This window comes from Desmodus rotundus, chromosome 12 (assembly GCF_022682495.2).
Source record: "Desmodus rotundus isolate HL8 chromosome 12, HLdesRot8A.1, whole genome shotgun sequence".
NCBI classification, from domain to species: Eukaryota; Metazoa; Chordata; class Mammalia; order Chiroptera; family Phyllostomidae; genus Desmodus; species Desmodus rotundus.
The window spans coordinates 36,969,020-36,996,919 of NC_071398.1; the positions used below are offsets into that span (position 1 = coordinate 36,969,020).

General features: G+C 50.0%; 1 protein-coding gene across 12 annotated transcripts in view; it reads left to right on the forward strand.

Annotated features, from left to right (window-relative positions):
* Positions 1 to 27,900, forward strand: part of SIPA1L3 (signal induced proliferation associated 1 like 3) — a 226,640-nt gene that overhangs the window by 156,065 nt on the left and 42,675 nt on the right. For all 12 annotated transcript variants that reach the window (XM_053914877.1, XM_053914882.2, XM_053914880.2 and 9 more), the window contains 4 exons: positions 3,529 to 4,105; positions 11,425 to 11,699; positions 18,091 to 18,342; positions 19,044 to 19,181. In XM_053914877.1, the coding sequence (XP_053770852.1) occupies positions 3,529 to 4,105; positions 11,425 to 11,699; positions 18,091 to 18,342; positions 19,044 to 19,181 (1,242 nt within the window). The remainder of the gene's footprint in view (positions 1 to 3,528; positions 4,106 to 11,424; positions 11,700 to 18,090; positions 18,343 to 19,043; positions 19,182 to 27,900) is intronic.

Sequence of the window (27,900 nt, forward strand, 5' to 3'; positions counted from 1 at the left end):
ACTGAGAAAATAGTTGCTGGAAAACCATGAGTGCTCTAGAAGTACTTAATGAGCTACAGTGAGTGGGTGGCCTGGTGGTCACACCATCTCCTGGTTGTGCAGTGAGTTGCTCTCTTTCCCATTTCAAGTGTGCTGTTTCCCCAAGGCATACAGCATCCCTGCAGCCTGTGGGCAGCGAAAACCCAGGCCCTCCTGCTGGGGAGGTGAGGGTCCAGCTGTTCTGATTATCTGAAACCTTCGGCAGCTTAGTTTCATGATTCTTAAAATCATGAACCAGGACCATGGGAAAAGCCAAAATCTGTCACTGTAAGCACCCAAGTGCGGAATGAAGAAGTTGCAGAGCTGTTCACATCTGTGAAGCACAGTCTGAGAGCACCGTTAATTAGAGTGCTGTTGAACTGGTGATGTCATCTCCTCCATCCTCCTGCCTGGGGACAAGGACGTGCTCACAAGGTTTCCCGCAGAAGAAAATCTGTGTAGCCTCCCAAGAACCTCTCCACTGGGAAATGCCTTTTGCTGTCAAACCTACACACACTGTACATGGGTGGAAATCTGGTTTTTTATCCAGCCAAGATTAAATCCTTCATTTACTTTAAATTTAAATCTTTAAGTTACTTTAATCACTATTGAGCACCTGTGCTGGTGCTGGGGAATCAGCTATGCCCAGGGAGCAACCTGCCCACATGGCCCTCCTGGACGTGGAGCAGGGTCACTGGACAGACTGTACCCATCACATGACCAGGCCCAGGATCAGGTGCAGAGCAAGGGGTCGGCCTGATCGCAGGCATCATGCAGGAGCTCCCTCGGCAGTCTGCACATGCTCGGGTCCCTTCCAGTCCTTGCTTCATGGGGCAGCCACAGTGACCCGTGCAGATTTTCAGTCTGGTTGTCACTCCTGGCTAGCACCTGAAACGGGGACCCAGCAAGAAGCAGATGTCCCCCTCAGGGTTTTAACTGAAGGGATTGGTGAACTGACTACTAACAGTGCGGCTGGGTCAAGGGAACATGTAAGGAAGGTGCGGCATCCAGGGACCAGAAGAAGCAGGGAGTCATGACCCCACCTCCTCAGTTTGACAAGGTCCAAGGGAGATGGGGGAAGTTTCTGGAAGCTAGAAAAAGCTATGGCTCTGGGAGAGCAACCACCCAACAGGAGCTGTGGCTGTGAGTAAAGGACCAAGGACTACAGCCACGGCCACTACCCCAGCCCAGCAGGGAGGCAGTAAAAATAAGTACTCCACCCCCAAGGGGGCAGTGGAAAGAAACAGATACCCTCTCTCTCCTCTCACCTTCCCATCGTCTGCCTGTGCTTCTGTTGGCTGAACTCGACTGGAAGCTGGAGGGAATGGGACACAGGTGAAAGTGACAGTCCATGGAAACCCACCTTCCAGGACACTGAGCAGGGCAGAGGATGGCAGCGACTGAATCAGGGGACACAGGTGGTAGACAGCGGCCCAGATGGGGAATGTTGCTTGTTGTCATGATCAGGATGAAAAGTGCTAACGTACCGTCAGGGTCCTGCTTGGCCTGGCCCCTGGTGACCTTACCAGCCTCCTGCTCTTTGCTCTCTGGGCTCTGACTCCTCTTGGGCTCTTCCCGGTCCGCCGCATGCTGAACCCACTGCCTCCAGCAACCACCCCTTTTGCTCTTCCTCCGGCTCCTACTCTGCCTCAGATCCCGGCTTAATTGTCACGCCTTCAGAGAGGCCCTCCTGGATTCTGCCCCCCCCCCCCCCATCCAAGTCAGGTCCTTCTATTGTTCTGTCATACCATTCTCTTTTTTGTCTCCGTAAGCTAATTTGTGAGCATGTTTGTTTAGTGTGTCTCTCCTAGATTAAAGGCTTAGGAGGGTAGGGGCCACCGTGTCGCAGTGCCCAAGGGAGAAGGCAGAAACGGTCTCAGGTGCATGCTGCACTGCCTGGCTTTCCGGTTGGGGAGAGGGCTTGGGAGCCAAAACCTGAACAAGCCTTACATGGTGTTTGGAGTTCATGGAATATGTTTTAACTAAGAATCTCATTTTAAGAACTGTTCTACAGTAGGAGGAGGACAGTAGGAAGTCTATTCTAACCCCATACTCTGGAGGTTACTGCAGAGGCTGAATACCGTGCTCTGAGAAAAGCCTAGCCACCTTACTGCTCACGCGTTTACAGCAACTTGTACCATTTTTTTTGAATCCTTGAAATGTAAACAGATAATTCCTGGTACCTTTGTAGCCCCATGAAATGTCTTTAAGCAAACAAGCATCGTACTCCCTGGCCCCGAGGGATCACTCTGGCAGGTGCTGTGGCCTGTTTGCTTGACGTTAGGTATTGCCCTTTAGCCACTGAGTCTCGACTCAATTTGGTCATTAGAATATTCAAAGATACTCATGAAAATCTCCAAATCTCTGGCAAATCTTCTCCATTGAAGCTCAAGGCTGCTTCTGCCTGGAAGCCTCACTGGTCGGGGAGCCTGCCTACCTCTTCTGTTTCTCCACCTCGCACTTCGTCCCCCAGCCCTGCTGGCAGCGTCTCACCCGCCCAGGGAAGGAGCACAAGGAGAAAACAGGACACAGGGAAGTGTCCCTGAGACTGTGTTCGCAGCTGGCTACGTGCTCTCTGGGTTCCTTCCAAACATAAAGGTCACCTAGGAGGCCCCTAACTTGGGGGTGTGGCCGGGGTAATGGGGCTAACCGCCCCGCTTTCTCCCAGATTTCCTCCCATCAGTGTCCTCCCTCTCTATATAGTTTGCATGGTGGGTGAGGCGGTTCAGGAGTTTTGGGGAACAGGTTTAGATCATTTCCTTTTTATATTCCCACTCAGTTGCAGTCTGATTTTTATCATAGTGGCGTCTTGGTCGGAACTGCAGTAGGCAGGGTCATTTTCAAAATCACCTTGTTGAGATGATTTATATCAGTCAGGTATTTTGAATGATAAGCAATAATGCTGCATAATAAACCACCCCAAAACTTAGTGACTCACAAATATTGAATTAACATTTTTTTTCTGGCTCACACATTTGCAGGTCAGCTAAAGTCTGGCTGACCTTGGCTCCAGGCCACAGGTCAGGTCCATGTCTGCTGCAGGTGTCCCTCATCCTTCTGGGACCAGTAGACCAGTAGGGCGTGTTCATCTCATGGCAGGAGTACAGGAGGCAAGTCCCCTCCTTGCATGCCTTTGCTTGACAGCCATTGGCCAAATCAAGACATGTGACCAGGCTCAGGATCAATGAGATGGAAATGGACCTCCCCACGAAGGAGTGAATTTTTGTCAAACTATAATGCACCACGTGATTTATATGTATGTAAAATGAGAATAATTGGAGTTGAACAATGCAGGAGAATTATTCCTTGAATATCAATGGATATGCTAACATCCACTGTATAGGAAGTAAAAATGCATGTAAGACTTTAAAATTTCCAGTCTAGTCAGCAACTTACTAATTACAGGTAGACTTCCATTCTTAAAAAAGAGTTCTGTTTCTGATCATGTATTTTCTTTCTAAAGGGAATCTCAAGTGCCTTTTACCATCTAAACGATTTCTCCCTCCTCAGTATGGCTGTGACCCGATCCAAAGACGCTCCTCCTTTTGGCCCCCCCATCCCTAGTGGAACCACATTCCGCAAATCTGATGTCTTCAGAGACTTCTTGCTGGCCAAAGTGATCAATGCGGAGAACGCCGCACACAAGTCTGACAAGTTCCGCACCATGGCCACCAGGACCCGGCAGGAGTACCTCAAGGACCTGGCTGAAAACTGTGTCTCCAACACACCCATTGATTCCACTGGCAAGTTCAACCTCATCTCCCTGACCTCCAAGAAGAAGGAGAAGACCAAAGCCCGGGCAGGCGCTGAGCAGCACAGCTTGGGGGCCATCGCCTGGAGGGTGGCAGCCCAGGACTATGGCCAGGGGGTAGAAATCGACTGCATTTTGGGAATCTCCAATGAGTTTGTGGTGCTCCTGGACCTGCGCACCAAGGAGGTGGTATTCAACTGCTACTGCGGGGATGTCATTGGCTGGACCCCGGACTCCTCAACACTCAAAATCTTCTACGGGCGTGGGGACCATATCTTCCTCCGGGCCACTGAGGGCTCTGTGGAGGACGTCAGAGACATCGTCCAGAGACTGAAGGTAAGGGAAGGGGCTCAGCGAGGGCACAGCAGTCCGTGGTTTGGCGGAGGCTTTAGGGACCATTGAAAGGCCTCCCCTAACCCTGGCAGTTAAGCTGGGACCCTAACGAGCCCCAAAGACTCAGAATTGTCACTTACATGCCAGGGGTCTAACGGGTCCTGCAGCCTGGGTTTTCTCTGGGGAAGGTTTAGGCCAGGGACCTGAGGCCAGCCATGTCATTACCTTGGGAGGACTGAAGGCATAGTTATTCACTCTAGATCTTAATTGAAAAATGTAAGTTTAAGTTTACATTAAAAATGTAAGGGTACTTTGGCTCTGGGCCAGGTAGCTCAGTTGGTTAGAGCATCGTACTGATACACCAAGGTTGCAGGTTCGATCCCCAGTCAGGGCACATACAAGAATCAAGCGATGAATGCACCAATAAGTGGCACAACAAATGGATGATTCTCTCTCTCTCTCTAAAGTGAATAAAGAATAAAAAAAATTTTAATGTAAGGGTGCTTTCTAGAAGAATTAAAATAGACTAAAAGCTTCCAGGCCATTAAAGGACAGGGCATAAGCAGGGGTGGGGGGGATATAAGAAAACATGATAAAAGAAACATAAAATTATATGGTAGGAATAATTCCATATCCGTAATCATAATAAATGTCAGCAGTTTAACTTCCCCTATAAAAAGACAAAGATTCACATTCTGGGTAGAAATTTTACCCTAAACTGGTGGGCAGCTCAGGCTCAGACCATTGGCCAAACCAAGTGTGACAGATTGGTTTCAAAATCAGATGACAACTTAGTAATCACTGCTTGAAGCATCGTGCTAAGAAGCACGTGGGCTGACTCTGGCCAGGTAGCTCAGTTGGTTTGAGTCGTTCTCATGCACCAAGGTTGTGGGTTTGATTCTCAGTCGGCACATAATAAGAAGCAACCAATGAAAGCATAAATAAGCGGAACAACAAATCAATGTTTCTCTCCTCCTTGCCTCTCTCAAAAATCAATAATTTTTTTAAGTACTTTCTTATTAAGTTCAGGTTGGATTGGTACAGCCCTCACTCCAAAATTCATGCCCGGGTTTAGGGTTTAGATTTTCCAGTGGAATGCAAGGTTCCTGACCCAGAGCTTCGGCTCTGCTCACTTGCGTATCTCCCTTGCGTAGATCAGGGCTGGCACAGCGTAGCCGTTCAGTCACTACTGATTAGTTGGTTAGCCGAATGAACTTACTGAACGCTGCCTCTGTGTTAATCATTTTGCATGCATGATTTCACCATCTCCTACCTACCCGCCCCATGGAGCATAGGTGCTGTTCTTATACCCACTTGACAGGTGGGGAAATTGAGGCTCAGGAAGCTATAGATACTCACATAAGGTCACACAGCCAGTAGGTGGCAGATTAGGATCTAAAGCGAGGTTTTTCTGACTCCAAAACCAATTTTTGCCCAAACTGCAGACTGGTGGCCTACTGCTTACTCAGAATGTCCACTCTGGTGTCTGTAAGGCCCTGATACTTAACATGTTCAAGAGCAAACCCCTGCTTTTCCTCCCCCTACCTCCCAGAGTTCTCCTGTCTCAGTACAGGAGAAGTCTGGCACCCCCTCTTTCTCTCACATCCACATCCAATCTCTCAGCTCCACCTCCAGCAGGCAGCCTCCAGCTACTTCTCCCCTTCCACAGCCTCCACCCCGGCCTCTCCTAGACTCTCCAGTAGCCTTCTCACTGGTCTGCCTTTGCCTCTACCCCTGCTGCCCTGTGGTGTGTTCTCAGCATGGTAGTCAGGGATCTGATCACGTCACTGCTCTGCTCAAAACCCTCAGCTCACTCCACGTAAAGACAAGTCGTTATGGAAGCCCCTGAGGTCCTGCACAGTATGGCTCCCTGTCAGCCCTCTGACTGTGTCTCCCTGTCACTGTCTATGTCCCAGGCACCCAGGATTTTGATGTTTCCCCAGTGTGTGAGGCAGGCCTCCAGCCCCAGGGCCTTTGCACTGCCTGTGCCCTCTCACTGGAACACCTGTCCTGATCTGCACGGGGCTCACTCCCTGTCTTCCCACAGGCCTTTGGTCAGATGTCACTTGTCAGTGAGGCCTTGTTGTCTAAAATTGTACCCCCCTCCACCCACTGTCCCCGCTTTAATTTTCCCCATAACTTAACCACCATCTGAAGTGTGTTTACGTTTGTGTTGTTCACCGCTGTGTCCTCAGAATCTGGTATGCAGCAGGCACTCAGGCAACTGGTACCGAATGCATGCATACGCGCCGCCCTGTAGTGATAGCAAAAGCGAACATTTGTGGAGGGCTAACTGCATCAGACCCTGCTCAGCGCCTTGCACAGCTTTACGTTTCTTTCTCAGAGAAACCCCACGAAGGAGGTCCCAGGCTGCTGTGGCTCCGTTGGTGGGAGCATCATCCTGTAAACCAAAAGGTCATGGGTCTGACTCCCAGTCAGGGCACATATCTAGGTTGCAGGTGTGGTCCCCAGTTGGAGCATGTGCAAGAGGCAACCAATCACTGTTTCTCTCACATCAATCTTTCTTTCCCTCCCTCCCTCCCTACCTTAAGAGAGCTCTCTTAAATTAATAAGCTTGTCCTCGGGTAAGGGTTTAAAAAACAAAAAACAGCGACGGAGATATTATTATCCTCACTTCACACGTGAGGAAACTGAGGCCTGGAGAGGTATAGCAACTTGCCCAGGATGCTGAGTGAGTTAAGTGCCCGGGTTCTTCAACATGAGGGTGTCCTTCCTCCCGAAATCCCGACAGCAGCTCGCACTTCTTGAGCAGTGACCATGCTGGCACTTGCAGATTACACGTTTTACCCACATCCTCTCAGTGCCACCCCACCCCACGCCCACCCCCATGCCTACTGTGGGTGCGGTGTTTCTAGAGCACATTTCCACAGCTCCCCTCACCATCTCAATGCCCCAGAGCCCACAGAGTAACCAGGCAGCCAGGAAGTGATGGCATAAACCATCTTCCGTGAAGGGCAGGCCCATCTTAAATGACTCGTGACAGCGAGGCTCTTTGCGAAGTCCTTCGGGGTGAGGAGTCCACACCCTCCCTGGCCCAGGCAGGATTCAGACATCTTTGGTTAAGTCAACAGGTTTTATTATGTGCCTGGCCCTGGGCCAGGCAGTACTGGGACACTGCAGTGACTGTGATGGGTCTGGTCCAGCCCTCCTGGGGCTCCCACCTGAGGCAGATATTGAACAGTAATTCCAAGTGCCAGGAGGATAAAAGGGAGAGTGTGGAGGATGCTGAGGGGACCTGTCATGGGGGACAGTCTCAAACCTAAGGGTGGATGCAGCCCCCAGGTACATTCAGTTAGGTGCCAAAGCTTAGCCTTCAAAGGATTTCCTGAATCTATCTCTCCGGCTTCTCTTTTTAAGTGGAATTTTTTTTCTCTCTCTTTTTCTTTCATTGTTGTTCAGTGACAGTTGCCCTGCCTTTTTCCCCATTGTTCTCCCCTGCCCTGTCCCCCCCTCATTGTCCGTGCCCATGAGTCCTCTATTCATGTTCCTTGACTTGCCCTTCCCCTTCTTTCCCCCATTACCCTCCTCCCCTGTCCCCTCTGGTCACTGTCAGTTTGTTCTTTATTTCCATGTCTCTGGTTCTGTTTTGCTCATTTGCTTGTTTTGTTCATTGGGTTCCACTTATAGGTGAGATCATATGGTATCTGTCTTTCACCACCTGGCTTATTTCACTTAGCTTAATACTCTCCAGTTCCATCCTTGCTGTCACAAAGGGTAGGAGCTCCTTTTTTCTTTCTACTGCGTAGTATTCCATCATGTAAATGTACTATAGTTTTTTGATCCATTCATTTACTGATGGGCACTTAAGTTGCTTCCAGCACTTGGCTATTGTAAATTGTGCTGCTATGAACATTGGGGTGCATAGGTTCTTTTGGATTGGTGATTCAGGGTTCTTAGGATATAATCCCAGCAGTGGAATCACTGAGTCAAAAGGCAGTTCCATTTTTAGTTTTCTGAGGAAATTCCACACTGTTTTCCACAGTGGCCTTACCAGTCTGCATTCCCACCAACAGTGCACTAGGGTTCCCTTTTCTCCACATCCTCTCCAACACTTGTTCGTTGCTTTGTTTATGATGGCCATTCTGACATGTGTGATGTGGTATCTCATGGTGGTTTTAATTTGCATTTCTGTGATGGCTAGTGATGCTGAGCATTTTTTCATTATCTCTCCAGCTTCTCTTAAAAAAAACTGGGCCTGCGTTTGCTCAGGGCAGTGGTAAGCTGAAGCGGGTGGTGGGCATCCCCTTTAGATGGGATAGGAGCCCACCATTTGGTCATGGTTCTACCAGCCTTCCTCCGACATAGATTACCCACCAAGCACCCCAGGGCTGGTGGGTGGCTCCATGAGGAAATGGCTTTTATTGTGAGACTAGAGCAATAAATAAGCATGATCATGGTGAAGAATAGGGGTGAAGAAACAAAAGAGAGGAAATGGCAGGGGGGCAGCAGGGAGCACAGCACAGCGGCTGAAAGCCTTGGGGAGCTGCCGTCACCTCCATTTCCGCCCCTGTGAAGTAAGCGAGTTATTTGTGCCTACCTCATAAATGAGATACTGGTGAATCGGGCACATAAAGAAAGGGCTTACACCGCGCCTGACACACAAGGATCAGTCCCCAGGAAAATGAGCTTTCAAAGGGGGACCTGCGGCAGTGTGGCTGAATGACATGGCAGAGGTTTCTTCGAACTGATATGTGTGTTTGGTTTCATACGGTGTCCCCTCTGCCGTGGGGCTGTTCTGGAACCTCATAAACTCAGGAATGGGTCTCTCTTTCGGGTGTTTCTTTCTTTGGATTGTCACAAAAGCAAAGAGGACAGGCACAGCAGTTTCAGGAAACAGATAGTTGCCCTACCAGCTCCTATCCAAAATGAACCAAAGCAGCTGTAGTGGGGAGTTGCAGACTGAGCTGCCAGTAGCTAAGATAAGGTGGGAGTTTATTACTCTTGTAGTCACTGCTCAGGCTGGTCAAGGCTGACAGGGACAGCCCAGGGACTCATGTCCCTTCCATCTCATGGCTCCTCCCTTTCCCTTCAGTGGCATACTTTCTGCATGGTCACAGCAAAATCACTCCATATCCACATTCCTCTCAGCTGGAAAAGAGACAGTGTGAGCTTGGAGGGCAAGCAGTTTTATTTTTAAGAACACAAATAAACATTCCATTACTTTGACTCATATCCTGTTGGCCCAAACCAAGTCACATGTCCACACCCAGATATGGGAAAAGCTGAGAAATGTGGTCCCCAGCTAGGTGGCCCTGTACCCATCAAAACTCTGACTTGCAGTGGGAGGTCTTATTGCTAAAAGGAAGAGGGGGAGAAAGGGGTCCGTGCAGGCACTTAGCAGTCCTGCTGCAGCAGTATCCGAGCTGCCCGGGCCTCTGCAGGAGGCTGGGCCCTCCGGGGGGCTCCCAGGGCTCCCGGGGCTGGGGTGGCCTGATTGGTCACGGGCACAGACATGGACACACAGACTTGTCTGTGCGACCCACAGCCAAATTCTTTGAACACAAGGGGGACTGCTTCCTAAGGAAGAATTTCGGCTCCCAGAGCAGAATGGGCTAGGGTAAATCCAGTCATACTTTCTCTTTTGAGGCACTAAACAATTTTTAAACTTTTTGATTATGGAAAATTTCAAACACCCAAAGAGGTAGAAGGACTTACATAACGAGCTCCCAGCCCCATCGCCTCTCCCACGGTCATCAGCCGTGCCGCCCTGTGTCTGCTTTCCCTCTCCAACAGCCTGTCATTTCATCTGCAAACATTTCAATATTTATTTCTAAAACAGACCCTTAAAGTGTGTCATTATCATATGTAGAAAATTAACAGTAATTTATTACTGTTATGTAAACAAGTTGGGCTATGAAATCAATTATGGGATTTCATTCAACAATTTTGAAGGACAGGATGGGAAAGAATAGAAGGTGTCTGAGTACATCCCAGTGAGTAAGGATATTCAGTGTTTTGTGGCATTCCCATCTGAGACGTTCCCCTCCTTCCCAAGTCCTCACTGTCCAAATCAGGAACCAGACAGATGTGGTTACGTTTTCAAGTCCATTCCCATTCAGACTCTCATTTCTTGCTTCCCACTGTCACACATGTGATCAGTTTGGATTGCAAGGAAGGTTTTTGTGTGTGTGGATGTGCGTGTACATATGTGAATGCATAGTGTGGCTTCGGACATAAAATTCTTTCTCACTGTGAGTCGTGGTCAGAAAAGTGTGGAACCACCACTTTAATAGGCACATTAAACAGCCTAATTTCCAGCCAGCAGTTGGCTTCCCCCAGGAAATCTGAGCCATCGCGCGTTCTCTTTCCTTAATGCAGTTTGAGGAAAGGGCAGACAGATCCTGATGGAGTTTGCCTAATGGGCATAGCTTGTTGGGTTCATCTTTTTATCCCGAGAAGAGGATGGAATCGCTGAGAACGAGCTGAAGGAGGGGGGTTTCTGTTCAGTGGGTCTTCGCGTCTGTGATGATACATTATCATGGTGGAAATTTCGCACAAGTGAAGCGAGGAGTAAATTGGAGGCAAGGACCCATGTGGTCTGGTAAGCTTCAGGTTGAGGGACAATCTGATGAGAAGATTGGAAAGGGGTTTGTTCCTCTAAGATCGATGTCATGACGTGAAGAATATGGCATGATCCCCACCCCCCGCCCAACCTAGATAAAGTCCCAGGATCTCTGGTTTGTTGCTTCTACTTACTTTGCTTAGAATCATTTTATCAGCCAGGATTCAATATTCATGGCTTAAAATAACAAAAGTTCATTTCTTACCCTCTTTGGTTCAGCTGAGATCTCTGCTCCACACGGTTCTAACTCTGGGACCCCAGCTGACCGAACAGCCACTATCTGGAATAATGCTGGTGGCTGTGGCTGAGGGGAAAGGCCAACAGAGGACCTTGCACTGGCAACTAAATGCCCCAGACTGGATGGCATGCCAATTCCATTCACAACGCATTGGCCAATAAAGTCCCAGAGGCCACCTACCACAAGGAGGCCAAGAAGTGCTATCTTGCCATACTGAGAAAGGAGGGAGGCAGGGGGTTTAAGAACACAGCCTGGCTGGTGACTGCTGCCTCTCTGTGAGGTAATGAGCCGTATACTTGCTTATCCACATTTCCTCTCCAGAAGTCAGGAGCCCAGGCTGGGACTAGGTGGGTGTTTGCATTCCTGCACCCTGGCATCACCCGGGAGGATAGAAGGAGATCAGCTGGGTCTTGGCCTCAAAGGGAGGTATCTCACCAGCAGTCTTCCACAAGAGCTAACCCCAGACAGCCTCTGAGGCTACATTCCACCTGTCACCTGCAGGTGATGACCAACGGCTGGGAGACAGTGGACATGACCCTGCGGCGGAATGGGCTCGGGCAGCTGGGCTTCCACGTGAAGTACGACGGGACTGTGGCAGAGGTGGAAGAATATGGATTTGCCTGGCAGGCCGGCCTCCGGCAAGGCAGCCGTCTAGTGGAGATCTGCAAGGTGGCCGTGGTCACTCTGACCCACGACCAGATGATTGACCTACTGCGCACCTCTGTCACTGTCAAGGTGGTCATCATCCCGCCCTTCGACGACGGCACACCCCGGAGGTAAGGGCATTCACCCTGCGAGGCAGGAGGGCGGAGGAGGTTGGCAGCTCCCTAGTGCTGACACAAGGCCTCCCCAGGGCTGTCTCTTAAGGCCCTTTGTCATTCAGAAGAGTGACAGTGGTGGCGGAGTGCGAGCCAGCATCCACCACACAGGTACCATGTGTAAGTTACAGTCTAAGCACCCCATTTCATCTCCACAGCAGGCCCGGGAGGCAGACACCCCCAGCAGTCCCATTTTCTGGGCTATGTGTGCAGTAGTAAAAGTAACTTGCCCCGGGGCACACTGCTCTTCACTGATTTGTTCCGCATGCATTTATTGAGACCCTACTATGTGCAAACCCCCATCGAAGTGCTCTGGGTAGAGCCGTGAGCAAAATACAGTGCCTGTTTCCTTGGCATTTGTGTCCTAGAGGGGAACACAGGCAATAACAATAACTAAATAGGCAGGTAATACAGGATCAGGCAGTGGTGAGAGCTACAGAGAGAATTAAAGTGGGGTTAACAAAGGGTCTGCGTTGTGGCAGGGGAGCTGCAGACGCAGTAGTCAGAGAAGGCTCCTGGGCAGAGGTGGCCACCTGGGTCTCTGGACCAGCTGGTCCCAGGTGGGGACAAAGTGCAAGTGTGCTCCAGCAGCCCAGGGAGGCCAGTGTGGCTGGAGCGTTGTGAGCAGGGGTGAGAAAGGGACAGGGAGCGTATGGGGGGACAGATTGAGAGGACTTTCTGGACACGGCAACAAGCTGGGTATTATTCAGTAGGAAGCCGGGGCAGCAGGGTTTGTTTGTTTTCATTCTGTTTGTTTCTGTTTTTTAGTGGGATGTTTCAAACATATCAGAAGCACACTGAGCCCGCTGTGTCAGCATTCATCGGCACGCGGCCGGGTTTTCTGTGTTTTGTTTTTTAATCTGCAGTGTCCCCACCTTGGACTATTTGAAGCAATCCCAGTTCTTGGATTGTATCTCTACCCAATCAGGTCCTTTAAAAACTACTGCCACATTTAAAATTTTTAACACTAAGTCAATATCAATTACACAATCTGTCTTTAACTTTATATTGAGTCGGAGAGATACTTTAAAAAACAGTACTTTTGTTAATCAGGCTCCTCCTGTTGCATTTGGTTGATGTGTCTCTTCACACTCTTCTGACCTGTAAGTTCTCCTCTCTCTCATTATTTTCTTTCAGTGTATTTGGGAAAGAAACCAGGCCACTGTTCCAGGAGTTCCCCACTTCCTGGACCTGGCTGCTCACATCCCGTGGTACCCTCTGACCTGTTCCTCTAGCACGTGTGTTTCCCATGAGCTGGAGTTCAGCATTGACTGGTTCTGATTACGCTTGGTCTGGGTAACAGCACTTCCCAGTATGCGTCCATCAGGAAGCCACGTGTGCGTGGCTGTCCCTCTGTGAGTTACGAAGGGACCAGAGGGTTCAGACGGTGGCAGCCTGACCTGCCTTCATTCACGCCCCCTCAGCTCTCAGCAGCCATTGCAATCGTTTCCTAGATTCATTATTTCATTATGGTGTGATGTGCTCGATGCTGTCATTTTCTTCATTTATTGACTGTAATTCTCCTAAAAGTAACTCATCTTCAGTAACTATATGGTGGTTCTGAGGTACAATTTATACAAGGAAGGCAGGATAAATTCAATTTTTAGAATAATGAGTTGGCACCCTAGCTACCTCCAGAGGTGACCAGAGGCAGAGAGGGCTTGGCCCTCACAGAGCTAGCGAACAGATCAGGAGACAAGCAGACAAGTAAGCAAGAAAGGTGATTTCATACAGGAAAGGGGGGGCAGCTGAGCAGAGTGGGAAGGTGGCTCTGCAGTGAGACTCCCTAGGTTTGAATCCCAGCTCCTCCCCTTACTAGCTGTAACCCTTGGCACGTAGCCTTACCTTTCTGTGCCTCCCTTTCTTCATTTGTAAAAGGGGATAATGGATCCTTTCCCCAAAGGGTGGTTGTGAGGTTGGAGGAAGTGAGACTTGTAAAGCACGTGGAATAGTACTTAGCCCGTAGGAAGCCCTCTAGAAACTAGCCGTGAGATACTGGGTGTGAGGAAATAAAGGGCATGACCTGACACTGGCCAAGATGGTCAGGAAAGTGACAAGGAGCCAAAAGAAGGGTCTTGCGGGGAGGGAGTAGCCATGGCAAAGGTGAGAAAAAGGCCCTCAGCTAGTTGACAAATTAGAAAGAGGCTGGTGTGGCTGGAGCAGAGGAAGGCCTGAGATGAGGGGACGCAAGTGCTTATACACATGGACTCCCGGGGTGGGGGCGGTTCCCACCTTACAGATAAGAAAACCGAGCCCCAGAGTGGACCAGTCACTTGGAGCAAACTTGTACAGCAAAACTCAGTCCAGGTTTCCCATCCCCATACGTTCTGCTGCCTCTAAAAGCTATTGAAAGCTCTCCGCGTGCAAGGTCTGGTTGCTCCATCCCCACCTTCCTGAGTCCTGCTTGCTCTGAACTTGGTGGGGAGCAATCTGGGCAGGCCTAAACCCTGCAGCCAAGGGTTTGACCACCCACACCCTGATCCCTTAGCCTGGGGGCTCCAGTCAGGCCCCAGGCATCCTCTTCTCCCAACCCTCTTCTGGGGCCTCCTCTACCTCTCCCCAGAGCCAAGGCCCAGTCACACCTGCTCCAAGCTCTGCAGAGGCAAATCAGGCTGAGGTAACCCCACAGGCAGGCTCCCAAAGACCCCCTCTCTTCTCTGCACACATGCTCATCGCCACTTGTGTGCACGCAATAAGCCAGCCCACCTGTGGGATGCCTCTCCAAAGCTCAGGGAGTGCAAGAGGCCGTGAAGGCGTCCCCCACCTGCAGTAGGGCCAGCTGAAGTGAAGGTAAAAGTCTGTAGGCTCCCTTCCCTGCAGGGCTTTGGGGAGACAGGCCAGGGAGGGCGTGCCCAGACAGACGAGTCCCGCTCCCTGGCCTATTTAGGGCAGAACTGTCATCCTGCTCCCTTTACAAGGTGGCTAGGAAACAGGATCTCCTGTTTGCAGGGGCAGGTGTGTGTTGGGATTTGCGTGGGTTTTGCTGTTCTCCAAATGCAAGGGTGTCTGACTGACCTCATTTGAAGAGCTGATAACCTATCTCTGGGGTCCCTTCATCCTCTTGATGCAACCCTGGCCTCTCAGCTCGAATGTAATGATGAGCCCTGGGTGGGAACTCAGGGATGGGCCAGGCTCTACAGGGCATGTGTCCAGACCCCATGCTTTTGAGGCACTGGTCAGAGTAAGTGGGTCATCCTCACACCCCTAGGCTGCTACAAGCTGGGGTTCTTGAGCTGGACACTGCTGGGCCAGAGCTGGGCTGGGCTGGGCCAGGTAGCCAGGAGGACATCCCAGAGCCTCTGAGTAAATGTGTCATTCTGACCTGGAGCGCTTACACAGGCTCTGGAGGAATGTGCTCACCTTGTTGTCTCTGTTGCTTTGCTGCCTGTTGGGGAAGATGATCTGTGAGACTTCTGTCCCCTTCAGTCAGACTCCAGACCTCAGGTGAGGCGGGGGGTTGGAAAGTCCTCTCTCAGAAGGGAAATTGAATCTCCACAAGCGGGTGAGTAGGAAAGGTAAGAAAGGAGTCCCCATGGCCCCTCAAGGCCGAGGAGGCAGTGAGGAAAAGTGTCGGCAAGCCCAGGGACATCCTCCCTCAGAGGACTCCCATGGGTGGCTGAGAGGTTGAAAGGGAGTGTTTAGTGCAGTGTTGTTGGTCGAGCAAAAGACAAAAAGCCAACTGAGTGTCCATCCGTAGGTGTCTGTCTGGCTGAGCAAATCCCAGGTCCTTCATGTGATGGAATAGTAACTGACTGTTTGAAGTGGGGTCAATCTGTTCGTGCCAGGAGGGCCTGGTTAGAAATAGTGGTAATCGTAGAGAGCAAGATGGTGTCTGGGGTTAAGTGTGCTATTCTTTTTATTTCCATTTTAAATATTTGCGTGCCTGCATAGGATATTTCTGAAAAAACATATAAGACACTAGAAGCTGGTTGTTTCTGATGGGTGAAGCTGGAGGATGACATAGGGGATGGGAAAGCCCTTTTATACCATTTTAATCTTTAAAAACAGTTCAAAACCTAAATCCAAAAAGTGGGTTTCTCGAATTTTTTTTTATCTCTAGCAGCTGGGTAAAATGCAGATTACTGGGCCCCACCTCCAGGAAGATTCTGTTTTGGATAGGCTGATGTGGGGTGTAGGAACCTACACTCCTTACTAAGTTCTCAGGGTGATTTAGATGCTGGTGGTTCTCAGGTGGCTGGGGAGGCATTTGTCCCAGAGCCCCCAGGCGGGTGTGGTTTTGGACTTCAGAAAGTGGGAGAGAGACTGGGTTCTGAGCATGTGGGAAGAGCAGGGAGACTCTGCACAGATTCTTCTGGAGAAGGCTGGTCAATCAGAAACTGCCAGAAAGAAATGACTGTTTATTAGGCACTTGGTGTGCACCAGACGTTCTACTAATGCTTGTTGAATGCTCACAACCACCCCGTCTTCCAGATTAGGAAACTAAAGTTCTCAGAAGGAAATCCCTCACTCAAGGCCGTGGAGGCCAGAAGCTGGCAGAGCTGGGATCTGAGAGAGCCCCGGAGCTCTCTGTGTGCTGCCCCTGTGTGCTGCCTTTAAGATGATTGGATAAGGTTTCCCTCTTTGAGGTCATGCACAGGAGCTCCTGGCCGGGGGTGGGAGGACAGTCAAGGACCCTAAAACTGTCCTCTGGCTCCCAAACCACTGCACAGTGGGCCAGTGTGTGTGGTGGTTAGCCCTGTGGGCTTCGGAGTCAACTGTCCATGTTTAAATCCAGATTCCACCTCTTACTGCCTGTGCGACTTTAGACAGTTTACGTAATTTCTCTGTGCCTCGGTGTACTTCTCTCTAAAGTGTGATGGACTGATCGGGACTGTGGTTACCAGCAACAGAACCAAGTCAAACATGATAAAGCAAAAAAGGGACTGTACTGGCTTATGTGCTTTATTAACAAGACTAGGAGATGGGGCAAGACTCAGGCATGGCTCTAGGCAAGCACTTGGACACCCTCATCAGGAATCTCGGTCACCTTTCTCCCTTTCAGCATTGCTGTCATTCTCAAGTCATCTCCTGCTTTGTGGGGACAAAGATGGTCCCCTCCTCCTCACAGCTCCAGCTTTTGGTCTCCCCAGCTCAGCAGCCCCAGTGATCTTTCCTCTAGTAGTTCCAGAAACAGTTCCAGAGTTAATGCTGTCTGATTGGCCCCACTTTAGGACACAAGGCAGTCCTGTGCCAGTCGTGTCCAGGAGGAGAGGAGTTTCTGACTGACCAGGCCTAGGTCACATGCCCATACGTGCAGCCAAGCTGTGGGGTCAGCCCCACCCAGAACACACTCAGGAACAGGGGCGTGGAAGCTGGGCAGGCAGGAGCAGCAGGTGTGCACTGCCTGGGGCTGTGATGCTGCCCTGCTCTACTTCCACCCAACCCAGCGTACACACACGCTCTGTTAGACATTTCTGTTCTTGCCACTCCTCATCTTCTAGCAGCCCAGCCAGAAGGAGCTGCTGAGTGTCAGCGCTGACCCTCATGCTGCTGAGGAGCACAGCATGGCTGGCCCAGGTGCCAGAGCACACCCTCAGGTCACCTTTTGTTGACTCCTTAGCAGCCATTCCTGTGCTCCAGGGGACTCAGGAGAGTCACCAAGGACTGGCTCAATGGGAGCATGAGAGCCTCCAGGCCAAGTACTCTGAGCTCAGCTCCTGCAACTGCTGGGATTTCGTGAGCGCGGCCCCCTCCTTGGGCTTGGGGAGGCCCCCTCACTGCCACACGTCAGGCTCAGTGGAGAATGCCAGCCCAGCCTGCCGACCCCCACACCTGCAGCCTGGAGCACTGTGGTGCCTGTACCAGCCTGGTCTGGGGGGAGTCACAGGCCGTTCCGCATCTATTTCAAGGTTCTGGATTTCATGGCTTTTTTGTTTTTTAACCACCCTGCAAAGTAGGTCACCTGCTCCTCTTCCACCTGTCTTTGAGCTTCTTCAGAACAAGGCAGATACTATCCTTTGATCCTCAGGGCATCTGCCTTTCTGGCCCAAGTACTGCTAAGGGGGGCTGAGCCAGTCTGTGTAGGACACTGGCTGACTTGAGGACTGGGTCAGGGAGAAAGAAGAGGAAGGTAAACGAATAGAGAGGGCGAAGAGGAGAGGGGAGATGAAGTCAAGTGGCCATGCAGGCAGAACCCCTGCGTTGGGCCCTGTCTTCGCTGAGGACTCAGAGCTGCTAAGTTTCAGACCAATTTAAAGGGTATCTACTCAGCCTTTCAAATAGGCCAACACAGTTGGGACTGGGCCAGGGAAACGCACCCACTGTTACGAGGCAGCAGGTCTCTTCCAGACAGCAGGCATGTGTGCCGGTGGGCCAGGGCCTTTCTGAATAATGAAGTTTCTCTTCCTAGGGGATGGCCAGAGACCTATGACATGAATACCTCGGAGCCCAAGCCTGAAACTGACAGCATGCCTCCCGGGGGCAGGCCCCCCTACCGCAGCAATGCACCCTGGCAATGGAGTGGGCCTGCCTCCCACAACTCTCTACCAGTCTCCAAGTGGGCCACTCCTGCTGCACCCAGCCACGCCCAGTCACTGAGCCGGCCCCCGAAGCAGACCCCCATGGTTCCCTTTCGGGAGTCCCAGCCCCTGCACAGCAAGAGGTAAGTATTGGTGAGGGGCATCACCCCCAGCCCCCACCTCCCTCCTGTGCATTGCATTTCTCCCTCCTTCCCTTTTTTCCAGTGTCTTCTCAGTCTTTCTCCTTTCCTTCTTGTCCTATGCTTCGTCCCCTCCCTGTTTCCCTCCCTCCCTCCCTCCTTCCCTCCCTCCCTTCTAGTTTTCTTGAGACTCATGTGAAGGCCTGGTGCTGGGCACTCAGTGTCTGAGGTGGAAATCTACCGTACCATGTGTGGTTAAAACTATATATTTTTTAAAAGGTCAGGGGACTGGTAAGCACAAAAATAGGATGTGATGACTTCTTGGGGGAAGCAGGGAAGTGAAGAAGCCCGCAGATGTATAGGTATTGTGTACCTTACAGATAAATTCTTTTGAATATATTATATATTAAGAGGTAAAGAAAAATTACCAAGAAACGAAGGAATCCAACCTTCAGAGGAGCATCTCACCCCAGGATTGGGCGGGAACAACCGCCCACTCTGGGCAGCCCCTCTCAGGGCCACGCCAGCTGAGGGTGGGGAGGCCGAAGTGGGAGAGGGGGAGGGGAGGGCCAAAGGTCTCCCCAGCTTCCTGCTGCTCTTTGCTCAGCAGCCCTCTTTGCATCCCCATAGGAGGAAAGCAGATGAAAGGTCTGTCCCACCTCTGTCCTCCACCCCACCTCCTTCCTTTCCTGTCTCTCTTCCAGGCCTGTTAGCTTCCCAGAAACCCCTTACACAGCATCACCAGCAGGGGTCGACAAAGCCCCTCCCTACCGACAGCCTTCTGGGAGCTTCTCCACTCCTGGATCAGCCACCTACGCAAGATACAAGCCGTCCCCAGAAAGGTCAGAATCTCTTCACTCTTTTCAAATTAAGGAATCCGGTGAAAGCTGGGGATCCTTCTTTCCCAGGAAGTGCACATACCCTGTAAGTTTACTGCCATTTTATGGGGTTTCTGGCTCCCTGCAGGTCATCAGAGGACCTCCAAGAGGACGGGCTGTGTGTGTTAATATATAGGGCCGGGCTGGCCTGAGCAGGACTCACGCTGGCTGATCTTGTGGCAGTTTTGGTTGCCACTCCCTTCACATTTGTATAACTTGTTTGAGCGAGACCATCAGCCTTCCAACACAGCCTTTCATCTTCCTCTCCAGGCTGCTCCCCAAGACCAGGCCACCTTCATTACCCAGTTTGTTTTTTAAAATATTTTATTGATTTACTTTCATAGAGGGGAAGGGAGGGAAAAAGAAAGGGAGAAAAACATCAATGTGCAAGAAATACATCAATCAGTTGCCTCTCACACGCCCCCAACTGGGGACCTGGCCCACAACCCAGGTATATGCCCAGACTGGGAATTGAACCAGCGACCTTTCAGTTCACAAGCCACCACTCAGTCCCCTGAGGCATACCAGCCAGGGCCATTACCCAGTTTTCATAGCCTCTCAGGCTTCAGTCCTGCCGCCTTGGGACCTTCCCCAGTCTGGTAGCCTGAGGGATCTTCCTATCTCCTCCATGGCTCCCCAGTGCCCTCGGGGTAAACCCAAGCTCTCCAGCTTGCTCTCCAGCTACCTTTAACCCTGGTGCCCTGTGTCCTCCCTCCTCCAGGATCCCAGCGACCCCCACCTTTCCCTCGTCATTAGGCTGGATTCATGGGCCTCATCCTGGATGTCCCTTTGTGCTCTCCCTCCCAGCAGTTCCTCTACTCAGCCTTCTGAACATTTCTGCCCCCACCCCTCCTCCAATCCCCACTGCCCCACCCTGGTCACCTCCCGGGGCCCCCAGCCTCTGTTCATCCTCCACTCAGCAGCGAGGGGGCCTTTCTATATCTGCCCATATCTGTCCCCTGCCCCTGTGTGTCTTAGAGCCCTCGGAACACAGCCACAGTGCCACACGTCATCCCCACTGGTTTCTTAGGTAGGTTGTCTGCACCTCAGGTCCCATGTTCTTCCCTCCACCTGGCAATGCTGCCCACTCTACCCTTGCACCCCACCCTTTCCTGCCAACCTGAGCATTGATGTGGCTTCTCCGGGAAGCCTTCCCCAAACCTCCCCCGGCCACAGGTGCCACCACTCTGCCCCTTAGTTCCCTGTGCACTTCCTCACTTTGAGCACTCTGCTTTCTCTAGCCCAGTCGAGAGAGAGAGAGTGCGTGCTCCCCAAGATCTAAGACCTTCCCGGTTCATCTGTGTGATTATCACACAGCACAGGGCTGGCACATGCTGGATTTTTGATAAATGTTTGATGAAAGGATGGAGTGAGTTAGTGAGTTTGTTTAAATGAGATCACCTACCAAAACCAAGGATCAGTCTGCTAAGCCAGTGGGTCCCAATCTTTAGTGTGTCCTCAGAGTCACCCAGAAGGAATGCTTGTTAAAATGCAAACTACTGGGCCCTTCCCCCGAGTTTCAACTTGGTGGGTCTGGAGTAGAACATGTGATACCAATTCTGCTGATCCAGGGGACATAGTGTGAGAGCCACTGAACTGAACCATTGTTTGATTGTAAGCATGTGCTATAAAATTGGGGAAAACATACCTTTTTCACCACGAATGCTGAAGCAGAGGGTCCCAGGAGCCTGCCGCGTGCCAGGTGCAGGGAGAACTATTTGAGATACTCACTTACCAGGGGTCCTCATTGTCAGTGCCACTGGCTGTGATGGAGAGAGGGTCTTAGAACCAATGTGCACTCTGACGTGTGCTTTCATAGGCTCAGGGGCACAGTGCAGCCCCAGAGGTCTAGGCCGGCTGCCTTGAGGAAGTGACATTTGAATGGAGCTTTGAGAGGTTAGTGGAAGTTTGCCACAGAGGGAAGGGAGAAAGTCATTCCAGACAGAGCAAAGCCACAGACATGAGTAAGTAGAATGATACAGAACGCAGGAGGTGTAGAAAGAAGTCATGTGGCGGGGGCTGTGGGAGTGGGGGCACCTCGGTGACAGCCACGGCTGAAGCTGGAAATGGCTCAGCTGGTGTGGAGCAGTTAGTCGGTCAGGGCTTCGGTTACAAGATGAGAGGCTCTGAGACGGACAGCATGGTGGCTACGGTCAATGATTCTGTACACACGGAATCTGCTACCTGAGTCGAGCTTGAGCATTCTCACCCCCAAGAAAGGTAACTGTGTGAAATGATAGATGTGTTAATTTACTTGATTGTGGAAATCATTTCACAGCACATACGCATGTCAATTCATCATATTATGAACTTTAAACATATTAGTTTTGTCAGTTATACTTCTAACCTGGGGGGAGATGTTTCCAAGAGCGCTACTTGCTCAGCAAATTTCAAACAGTATTAATTCGGTGAATGGGAGTGCTGAGTATTCTGTATTGGATGTATGGGAAGTATTTAGGAAACAAATACAGTGACTTTATTGTGTGATAACTTCATTTATAGATTTTTTAAACTTTTTAATTTATTGATTAGAGAGAGGAAGGGGCAGAGAGAGAAAAGTACATCAATTTGTTGTTCTATTTGTTTATGCCTTCATTGGTTGCTTCTTGTGTGTGCCCTGACCAGAGGTCGAATGCTCAACCTTGGCATATAGAGATGCACTCTAACCAACTGAGCTACCCAGCCAGAGCTCCATTTGTGGTTTTAAAAGGAACTGCAGAACTATCTTCCAGAGTGGCTGTACTATTTTACATTACCACTGGCAGTGCGTGAGTGATCCAGCTTCTCCACGTACTCACCACCATTTGGTGTCATCTCTGGTTTTTATTTTAACCATTTTGATAGGTTTGTAATGATATCATTGTGGTTTTAATTTGCATTTTCTCTAATGGCTAATGATGTTGTATACAGTTTCATGTGCTTATTTGCCAACTGTATCTCTTCAGTGAAATGTCTTTTACCCATTTTCTAATCAGAGTCAATGCTTTTTCAACGTGGGACAATTCTTTTTTTCTTTTTTTTTCAAGATTTTTTTATTTTTAGAGAGAGGGGAAGGGAGGGAGAAAGAAAGGGAGAGAAACATCAGTGTGTGAGAGAAACATCAACTGGTTGCCTCTTGCACACCCCAGCCAGGCACCTGGCCCACAACTCAGGCAAGTGCCCTGACCGGCAATCAATCTGGCGACCTTTCAGTTTGCAGGACATCGCCCAACCCACTGAGCAGCGCCAGTCAGGGCAGATTCTTTATATGTTCTAGATTCAAGTCCTTTATCAGGGAGTGATTTGCAAACATTTCCTCCCAGTCTAGTTGTCTTTTCATCTTGGTAACAGGGTCTTTACCCTGTAGCAGTATTACAGTTTTAATTATGACGAGGTCCAAACTATCTTTTTTTTTCCTTTTATGGATGATGCTTTTGGTATAAAGTCAAGAATTCTTTGCCTAGATCTGAGTCCTGAAGATATTATGTTTTTTTCTAGAAGTTTTATATTTTACTTTTAAGTCCATGATCCATTTTGAGTTAATTTTTGCATGAAGTAAGAGTTCCTTTTTTCGCCTACAGATGTACAGTTTCCTCCACCATTTGTTGCAGAGGCCCCATCTCCTCCATTGCACCACTTTTGCTTCTTAAGGCAAAAATCCATTGGAAGGGGAAATCAACTGGGCACATCTGCATGTATCTATTTCCGGGTTCTCTAGTCTGTTCCACTGATGTACGTGCATGATCACAGTGAGTGCTCCCAGCAACTCCACAAGGCGGATCGTTGAATTACCCCATTTTACAGGGGAACCTGAGGTTCAATGAGATGAATGCACTTGGTAGAGGCCACTCCTCTAGGACGTGGCAGACTCAGGACAGGAACTCAGGCCTGTGTGATTCCAGAGGGCTGGCCCCAACCCCAAGCTCTCCTTCCTGGTGAAGGACTCTGAGCTCATCCTCCAAATTAGGACGACATGTATGGTTCTTGCAGGGGTCCCTGCCCCACCATGACACTTGGTGGCTGTGATTGCGTGTTTTAGTCTCTCTGGCATTGACAACTAGGAGACTAATGCTTTTCCCTTGGACTCCAGCTCTTCCCAGCCTACCCCTCTCTTCCTAGGGCTCCAGTGGAGCCTGCCTCTGCTCTCTCTGGCCCAAATCTCAGCATTTTTATCTCTGTCAGAATAGCTGGGCTTCGAGTTTTGCCAAATGTTCCCAGCACACCTCATCCCCCAAACCCCGGAAGGGTCTTTCACAGGTAGTCACTGTCCTGCAGTAAGAGGCTGAAGCAGGTCACAGCTCCCTCAGTGGCCCTTGACCTCAGCTCCTCTCGTCTTTTCCTGTTGCACAGTTGCCCCGTGACATCCTGGAGCCTGTCTGACTCAAGCCAGATGTTCCAGTCCAGCCCCAGACGTTTCTCCTGCAGGACTCCTCTGTCTCACGCTGTCTTCTCCAGCAGGTTGCTACTTGCCGAATTCATCAAGCTTTTAGGGAAGCAAAGGCCCTCAGAGACAGAACCTGTCTCATGGCCTGTGTTAGATTTACCAGGAGACGAGATGGCAAGTTGGCCCTTACTGGTCAAGTGAGTGTGGGCGAGTGACTTTCCCTCGCTGCACCTCAGTTTGCACACATGTAAAATGTCTGTTTCTGAGCAGTGTTGAGAGTATTCAAGGAGGAGGGACACCCTTTAGAGCACTTGGAACTGTGCCTGGAACATAGTAAGTTCTCCATGGGAGTGATGGCTGTTACTGCTGAGTGTGGTGACTGTGCTGGCAGCTGGGGCACACAGGCTGGCAGATGCTGTCCCTGTCCTTGGGAGCTTGCCCACCTCTGTGCAAGAATAACAAATCACCCAACTCAGTACAAAGCATTAGGGCTGGACTAGACCCTAGATTTTTGCTCTTCAGAACACCAGGTTGGCTTTGATTTCTTTTTTTCGTGTTTTTTCCTCCAGCTCCATAAAGAGTGGCACATTGGTTAAGAGGCATTTGACTGCAAGTGACAGAAAACCTAACTCGGGAAGGCAGGGAGCATTAAAGGGATTTATCGTCACATAATAAGATAGTGCAGTTCTGGGGCTGGTTAGTTCTGTAGTGAAGGCCTCGTGGACCTGCTCCACTCATGACCCCTGATGTCTGCTGTGGCCCCACGCAAAACCAGTGCCCTGCAGAAGAAGAGGAAAGAGCTTCTCTTTGTTTTCAAGAGTGCCCGCCCCTGAATCAACCCCTGGCAAGGTTGCATTGGACCTGCATGACTGTCTTAAACTGTCAGGATTTACTCAAGTCACGTGGCAGAGGGAAGGCTGCCAGAGCAGAGTCTGGGCTCCACCAGCAAGGACAAGGGTGACGTCGGGGTGCAGCCAACAGTGGCTGCATCGTCCGTCCACCCTCTCACCCAGTCATGCAGGGATTCACCCATCCATTGTCCCATCAGCTAGGGTAGGAGACTGACAGCAGGCCGCAGCCTTCCCCTAAGAAGAGGCTCTTCCTCATGTTCATGTCTGTCTCGTTACTTTCCACTGTGGCCAAGTGGGAAACTCAAGGCCAACACTTCAGCATCCAGACCCTGCTGATCTTAAGGCAACCCCCACCTCGGCATCCCCAGGGTCAGCCAGCCTGTCTAGCTTGTGCCCGGGGACGCCTGAAACTGCAGTTAGTCAGTTCCCCACTAAAACTCCAGACCCTCTCCTTATCTTTGAAGTTATTTCCAATTCCAAGAAGAGATAAAAGTACACTACACGTTCTCAGATGAGACCAAAGATATATCTGATCTGTTATTCTGAGGATTCTTGACCAGGGCTGTGCTCAGTGAGATGCTGGAATGTCTCCGTTTCCAGTCAGCTTGGCCAGCTGTGGCAGTAAGAGAAGGCCGCAAATGAGACATACTTGCACCCCAGGGAATGGTCAGCATAGGTCAGTCCCTGTGCACTGGCATTGTTACATGAATGGACAAACTGCAGGTTGTCTTGATTGAGGACAGTAGCTGAAAGATGAATCATAGCAAATATGTCCCACTAAAGTTAGGATCGGGTTTAGCTCCATGATGTAGAAAACAGATATTCAGACAAGATAGTTTCGTTCTTTCTCCCTTATTATCAGGGGCCCAGGCTCACCGATGCTCTGCCATCCTTGGCCTGTTGCCTGCTTGTCTTAAAATGGCTGCTGGAGCTTCAGCCTTAAGGAGATGATGAGGCAAAGGCACCCACAGCATACCTCCAGAGATTTCCTGGAACTCATATGCAACACTTTTTTTTTAATCCTCACCCAAGGGATACATTTATTGATTTTTGATTTGAGAGAGAGAGAGAGAAACATCAATCTGAGAGAGAAACATTGATCAGTTGCCTTCCGTATGCACCCTGACTGGGAATCGAACCTGCAACCCTTTGGTGTCCAGGGCAATGCTCCAACCAACTGAGCCACCCAGGTAGGGCCACATGCAGCACTTTTATCTTATTGGCCAGAACTGCAAGGGAGCCTGGGAAATGTAGTCTGTTAACTAATCACATTGCTGCCCCAAATACAGGGCAGAAGCAGAGAATAGATATTAGGAGAGCTGTCTGCAGTATCTGCCACTCGTACCTCCACTTTCCTCTGGCCAACCTCAGCCCCTGCTAACGTTTTCCTTTAGTGCTGAGGATTTGATACAGACATTTTGAAAAAATGGAATAAATATGCCCATACTTCAATTTCCAGCCATGGTGGAGCCACATTTTACCAGGCAGTTGACTGACTGCTAAGTTACCCAGTAAGGTGAAGATGGCTTTGTTGTTTTGGCTCTGTCTTCCTTTCCTGGAGGCAGTAGAAATCAAGGTCTGGGAGGACAGGGATGATATGTACATTCTGAACAGGTGAGTAGAGTTGAGTTTCCAGAAAATCCAGTGCACCTCTGAAGCACCCCTCTGCTGTCCTGGAGGTGTTGAGTCCTAGGGGTTTGGAGTTGGTCTTTGCAGAGGCAACCCTGTCTTTGTGGCCAGCAAGGCAACTCTGGAGAAGTTAACTTCTCTTTGGGGTATTGGGGGTCCCAGTTTATCACCCTCCCAATCTGCAAGTAGAGACACAAACAGCCAAGTGGGGAATGTCAGTGTGAGCTTGATGAACGGAGGCTCAGTAACCCCGCAGAATACAGGGCCTGTGTCAGTGGGGCGCTTCTGCTGCAAGTGACCAAAATTTGACCAGTTCAAACACTAGGAATTTGTTATCTCAGAGAACTGGAGGCTCAGGGCAGGCTGCAAGAAAGATTAATGAAGCATTTTGACACCATCATCAAGGGCATAGTTCCTACTGCCTTCTGTCTTCCACCCTCAGCATTGTCCTCATCCATCCTCAGGCTGTAGCAAGTGAGTAGCAAGAGACTCGTGGTGTTACCACTGTACCCAGCAACACCTGGATGAAGAAAAGCCATCTTTCCTCATTATCTCTCTTAAAAGCAAGACGCTTCCCAGAAGCCTCCTGCAGACTTCCCCATTTCAGTCAGGTTGTTCTGGGTAACAAACATTTGAAAGTCTCAGTGACTTATGTCAGTCAACGTTTATTTTGTACCCACACTGTAGCTCCACTGTCAGTTGGCAGGAGACTTCTCAGGACACAGGCTGCCCGAATAGCCACCACATCCACGTCACTCCCCACACAACTCTTTGACAAGAACTAGTCACACAGCCCCACCAGGCCAGTATCAAAGGGCCAGGAAGGACAGTCCTGCCACGTGCTCTCCTGGTGGAGAGCCAGAACTATTGGGTTGGCCAAAAAGTTCATGTGGCTTGTTCTCATAAAATAAAAGACACATTTTTCATTTTTACCGATAATTCTATTTGGATATTTTGAGTATGTCAGCTGTCTCCCACATGGTGTAATGTTGGTCGTTCTCAGTTAATGTCTTGATCTCTATCAACTTCAACTTGTCTACCGACCGTGGGGCATCATCCAGCAAGAAATCTCCAGCACAAAACTTTGCAAAGCACTCTTAGCACTTTGATCAGTCACAGCACCTTCTCAATATGCTGCACAAATCTTTTTTTATGTTTCAGTTGCGTTTTTACCTTTCTTGAAATAATAAAGCATTATATGCCAAAAACGACACTTACTTTCTTCCATCTTCAATATAAAATGGCTACGCAAAAATTCACTAATTTTGATAAGTTTTTTTAAAAAATGCATGCTGATGTGACTTGTCACAATACAAGCTAACAAAATTGTTTCAAACGAAGTTAAAGACAGCTAATTAAGGACTGCTAGAGCCATCGCATGGAAAAAAACAAACGAACTTTTGGCCAACCCAATATTTCGTGGGAGTCTTAATAACTCATACCCTCTTACAACTCAGTGGCCAAAATTGTGTCACATGCCTGTCCCCGAACCAAATTCAGGCACAGAGTAGGGTTTCTGCCGTGACTGGCTCTGATCCGAGCTGGAATGGACATTGGGAAGTGCCCACAGAATTCACTCCAGGGCATACAGAATGCCCCTAGGGTGTGAGGCCCCAGGAAGAGCCTTCTGCCACTTCTCCTAAATCTCAGCCCCTGCCGGTGGGTGTGCAGAGCCAGCCTCCCGGAGAATCTCTGTCTAGGAGATGCCTCTGTTTCACCTGCTCCACAACCTTGGGAGGTAGAAAGTGCTGTTACGCCTTTTTTCAAATAGGAAAACTACAGCTGAAACAGATGAGCACTTGCCCAACCGAAGTCATGCTGCCAGTAAGGGATGGAACCG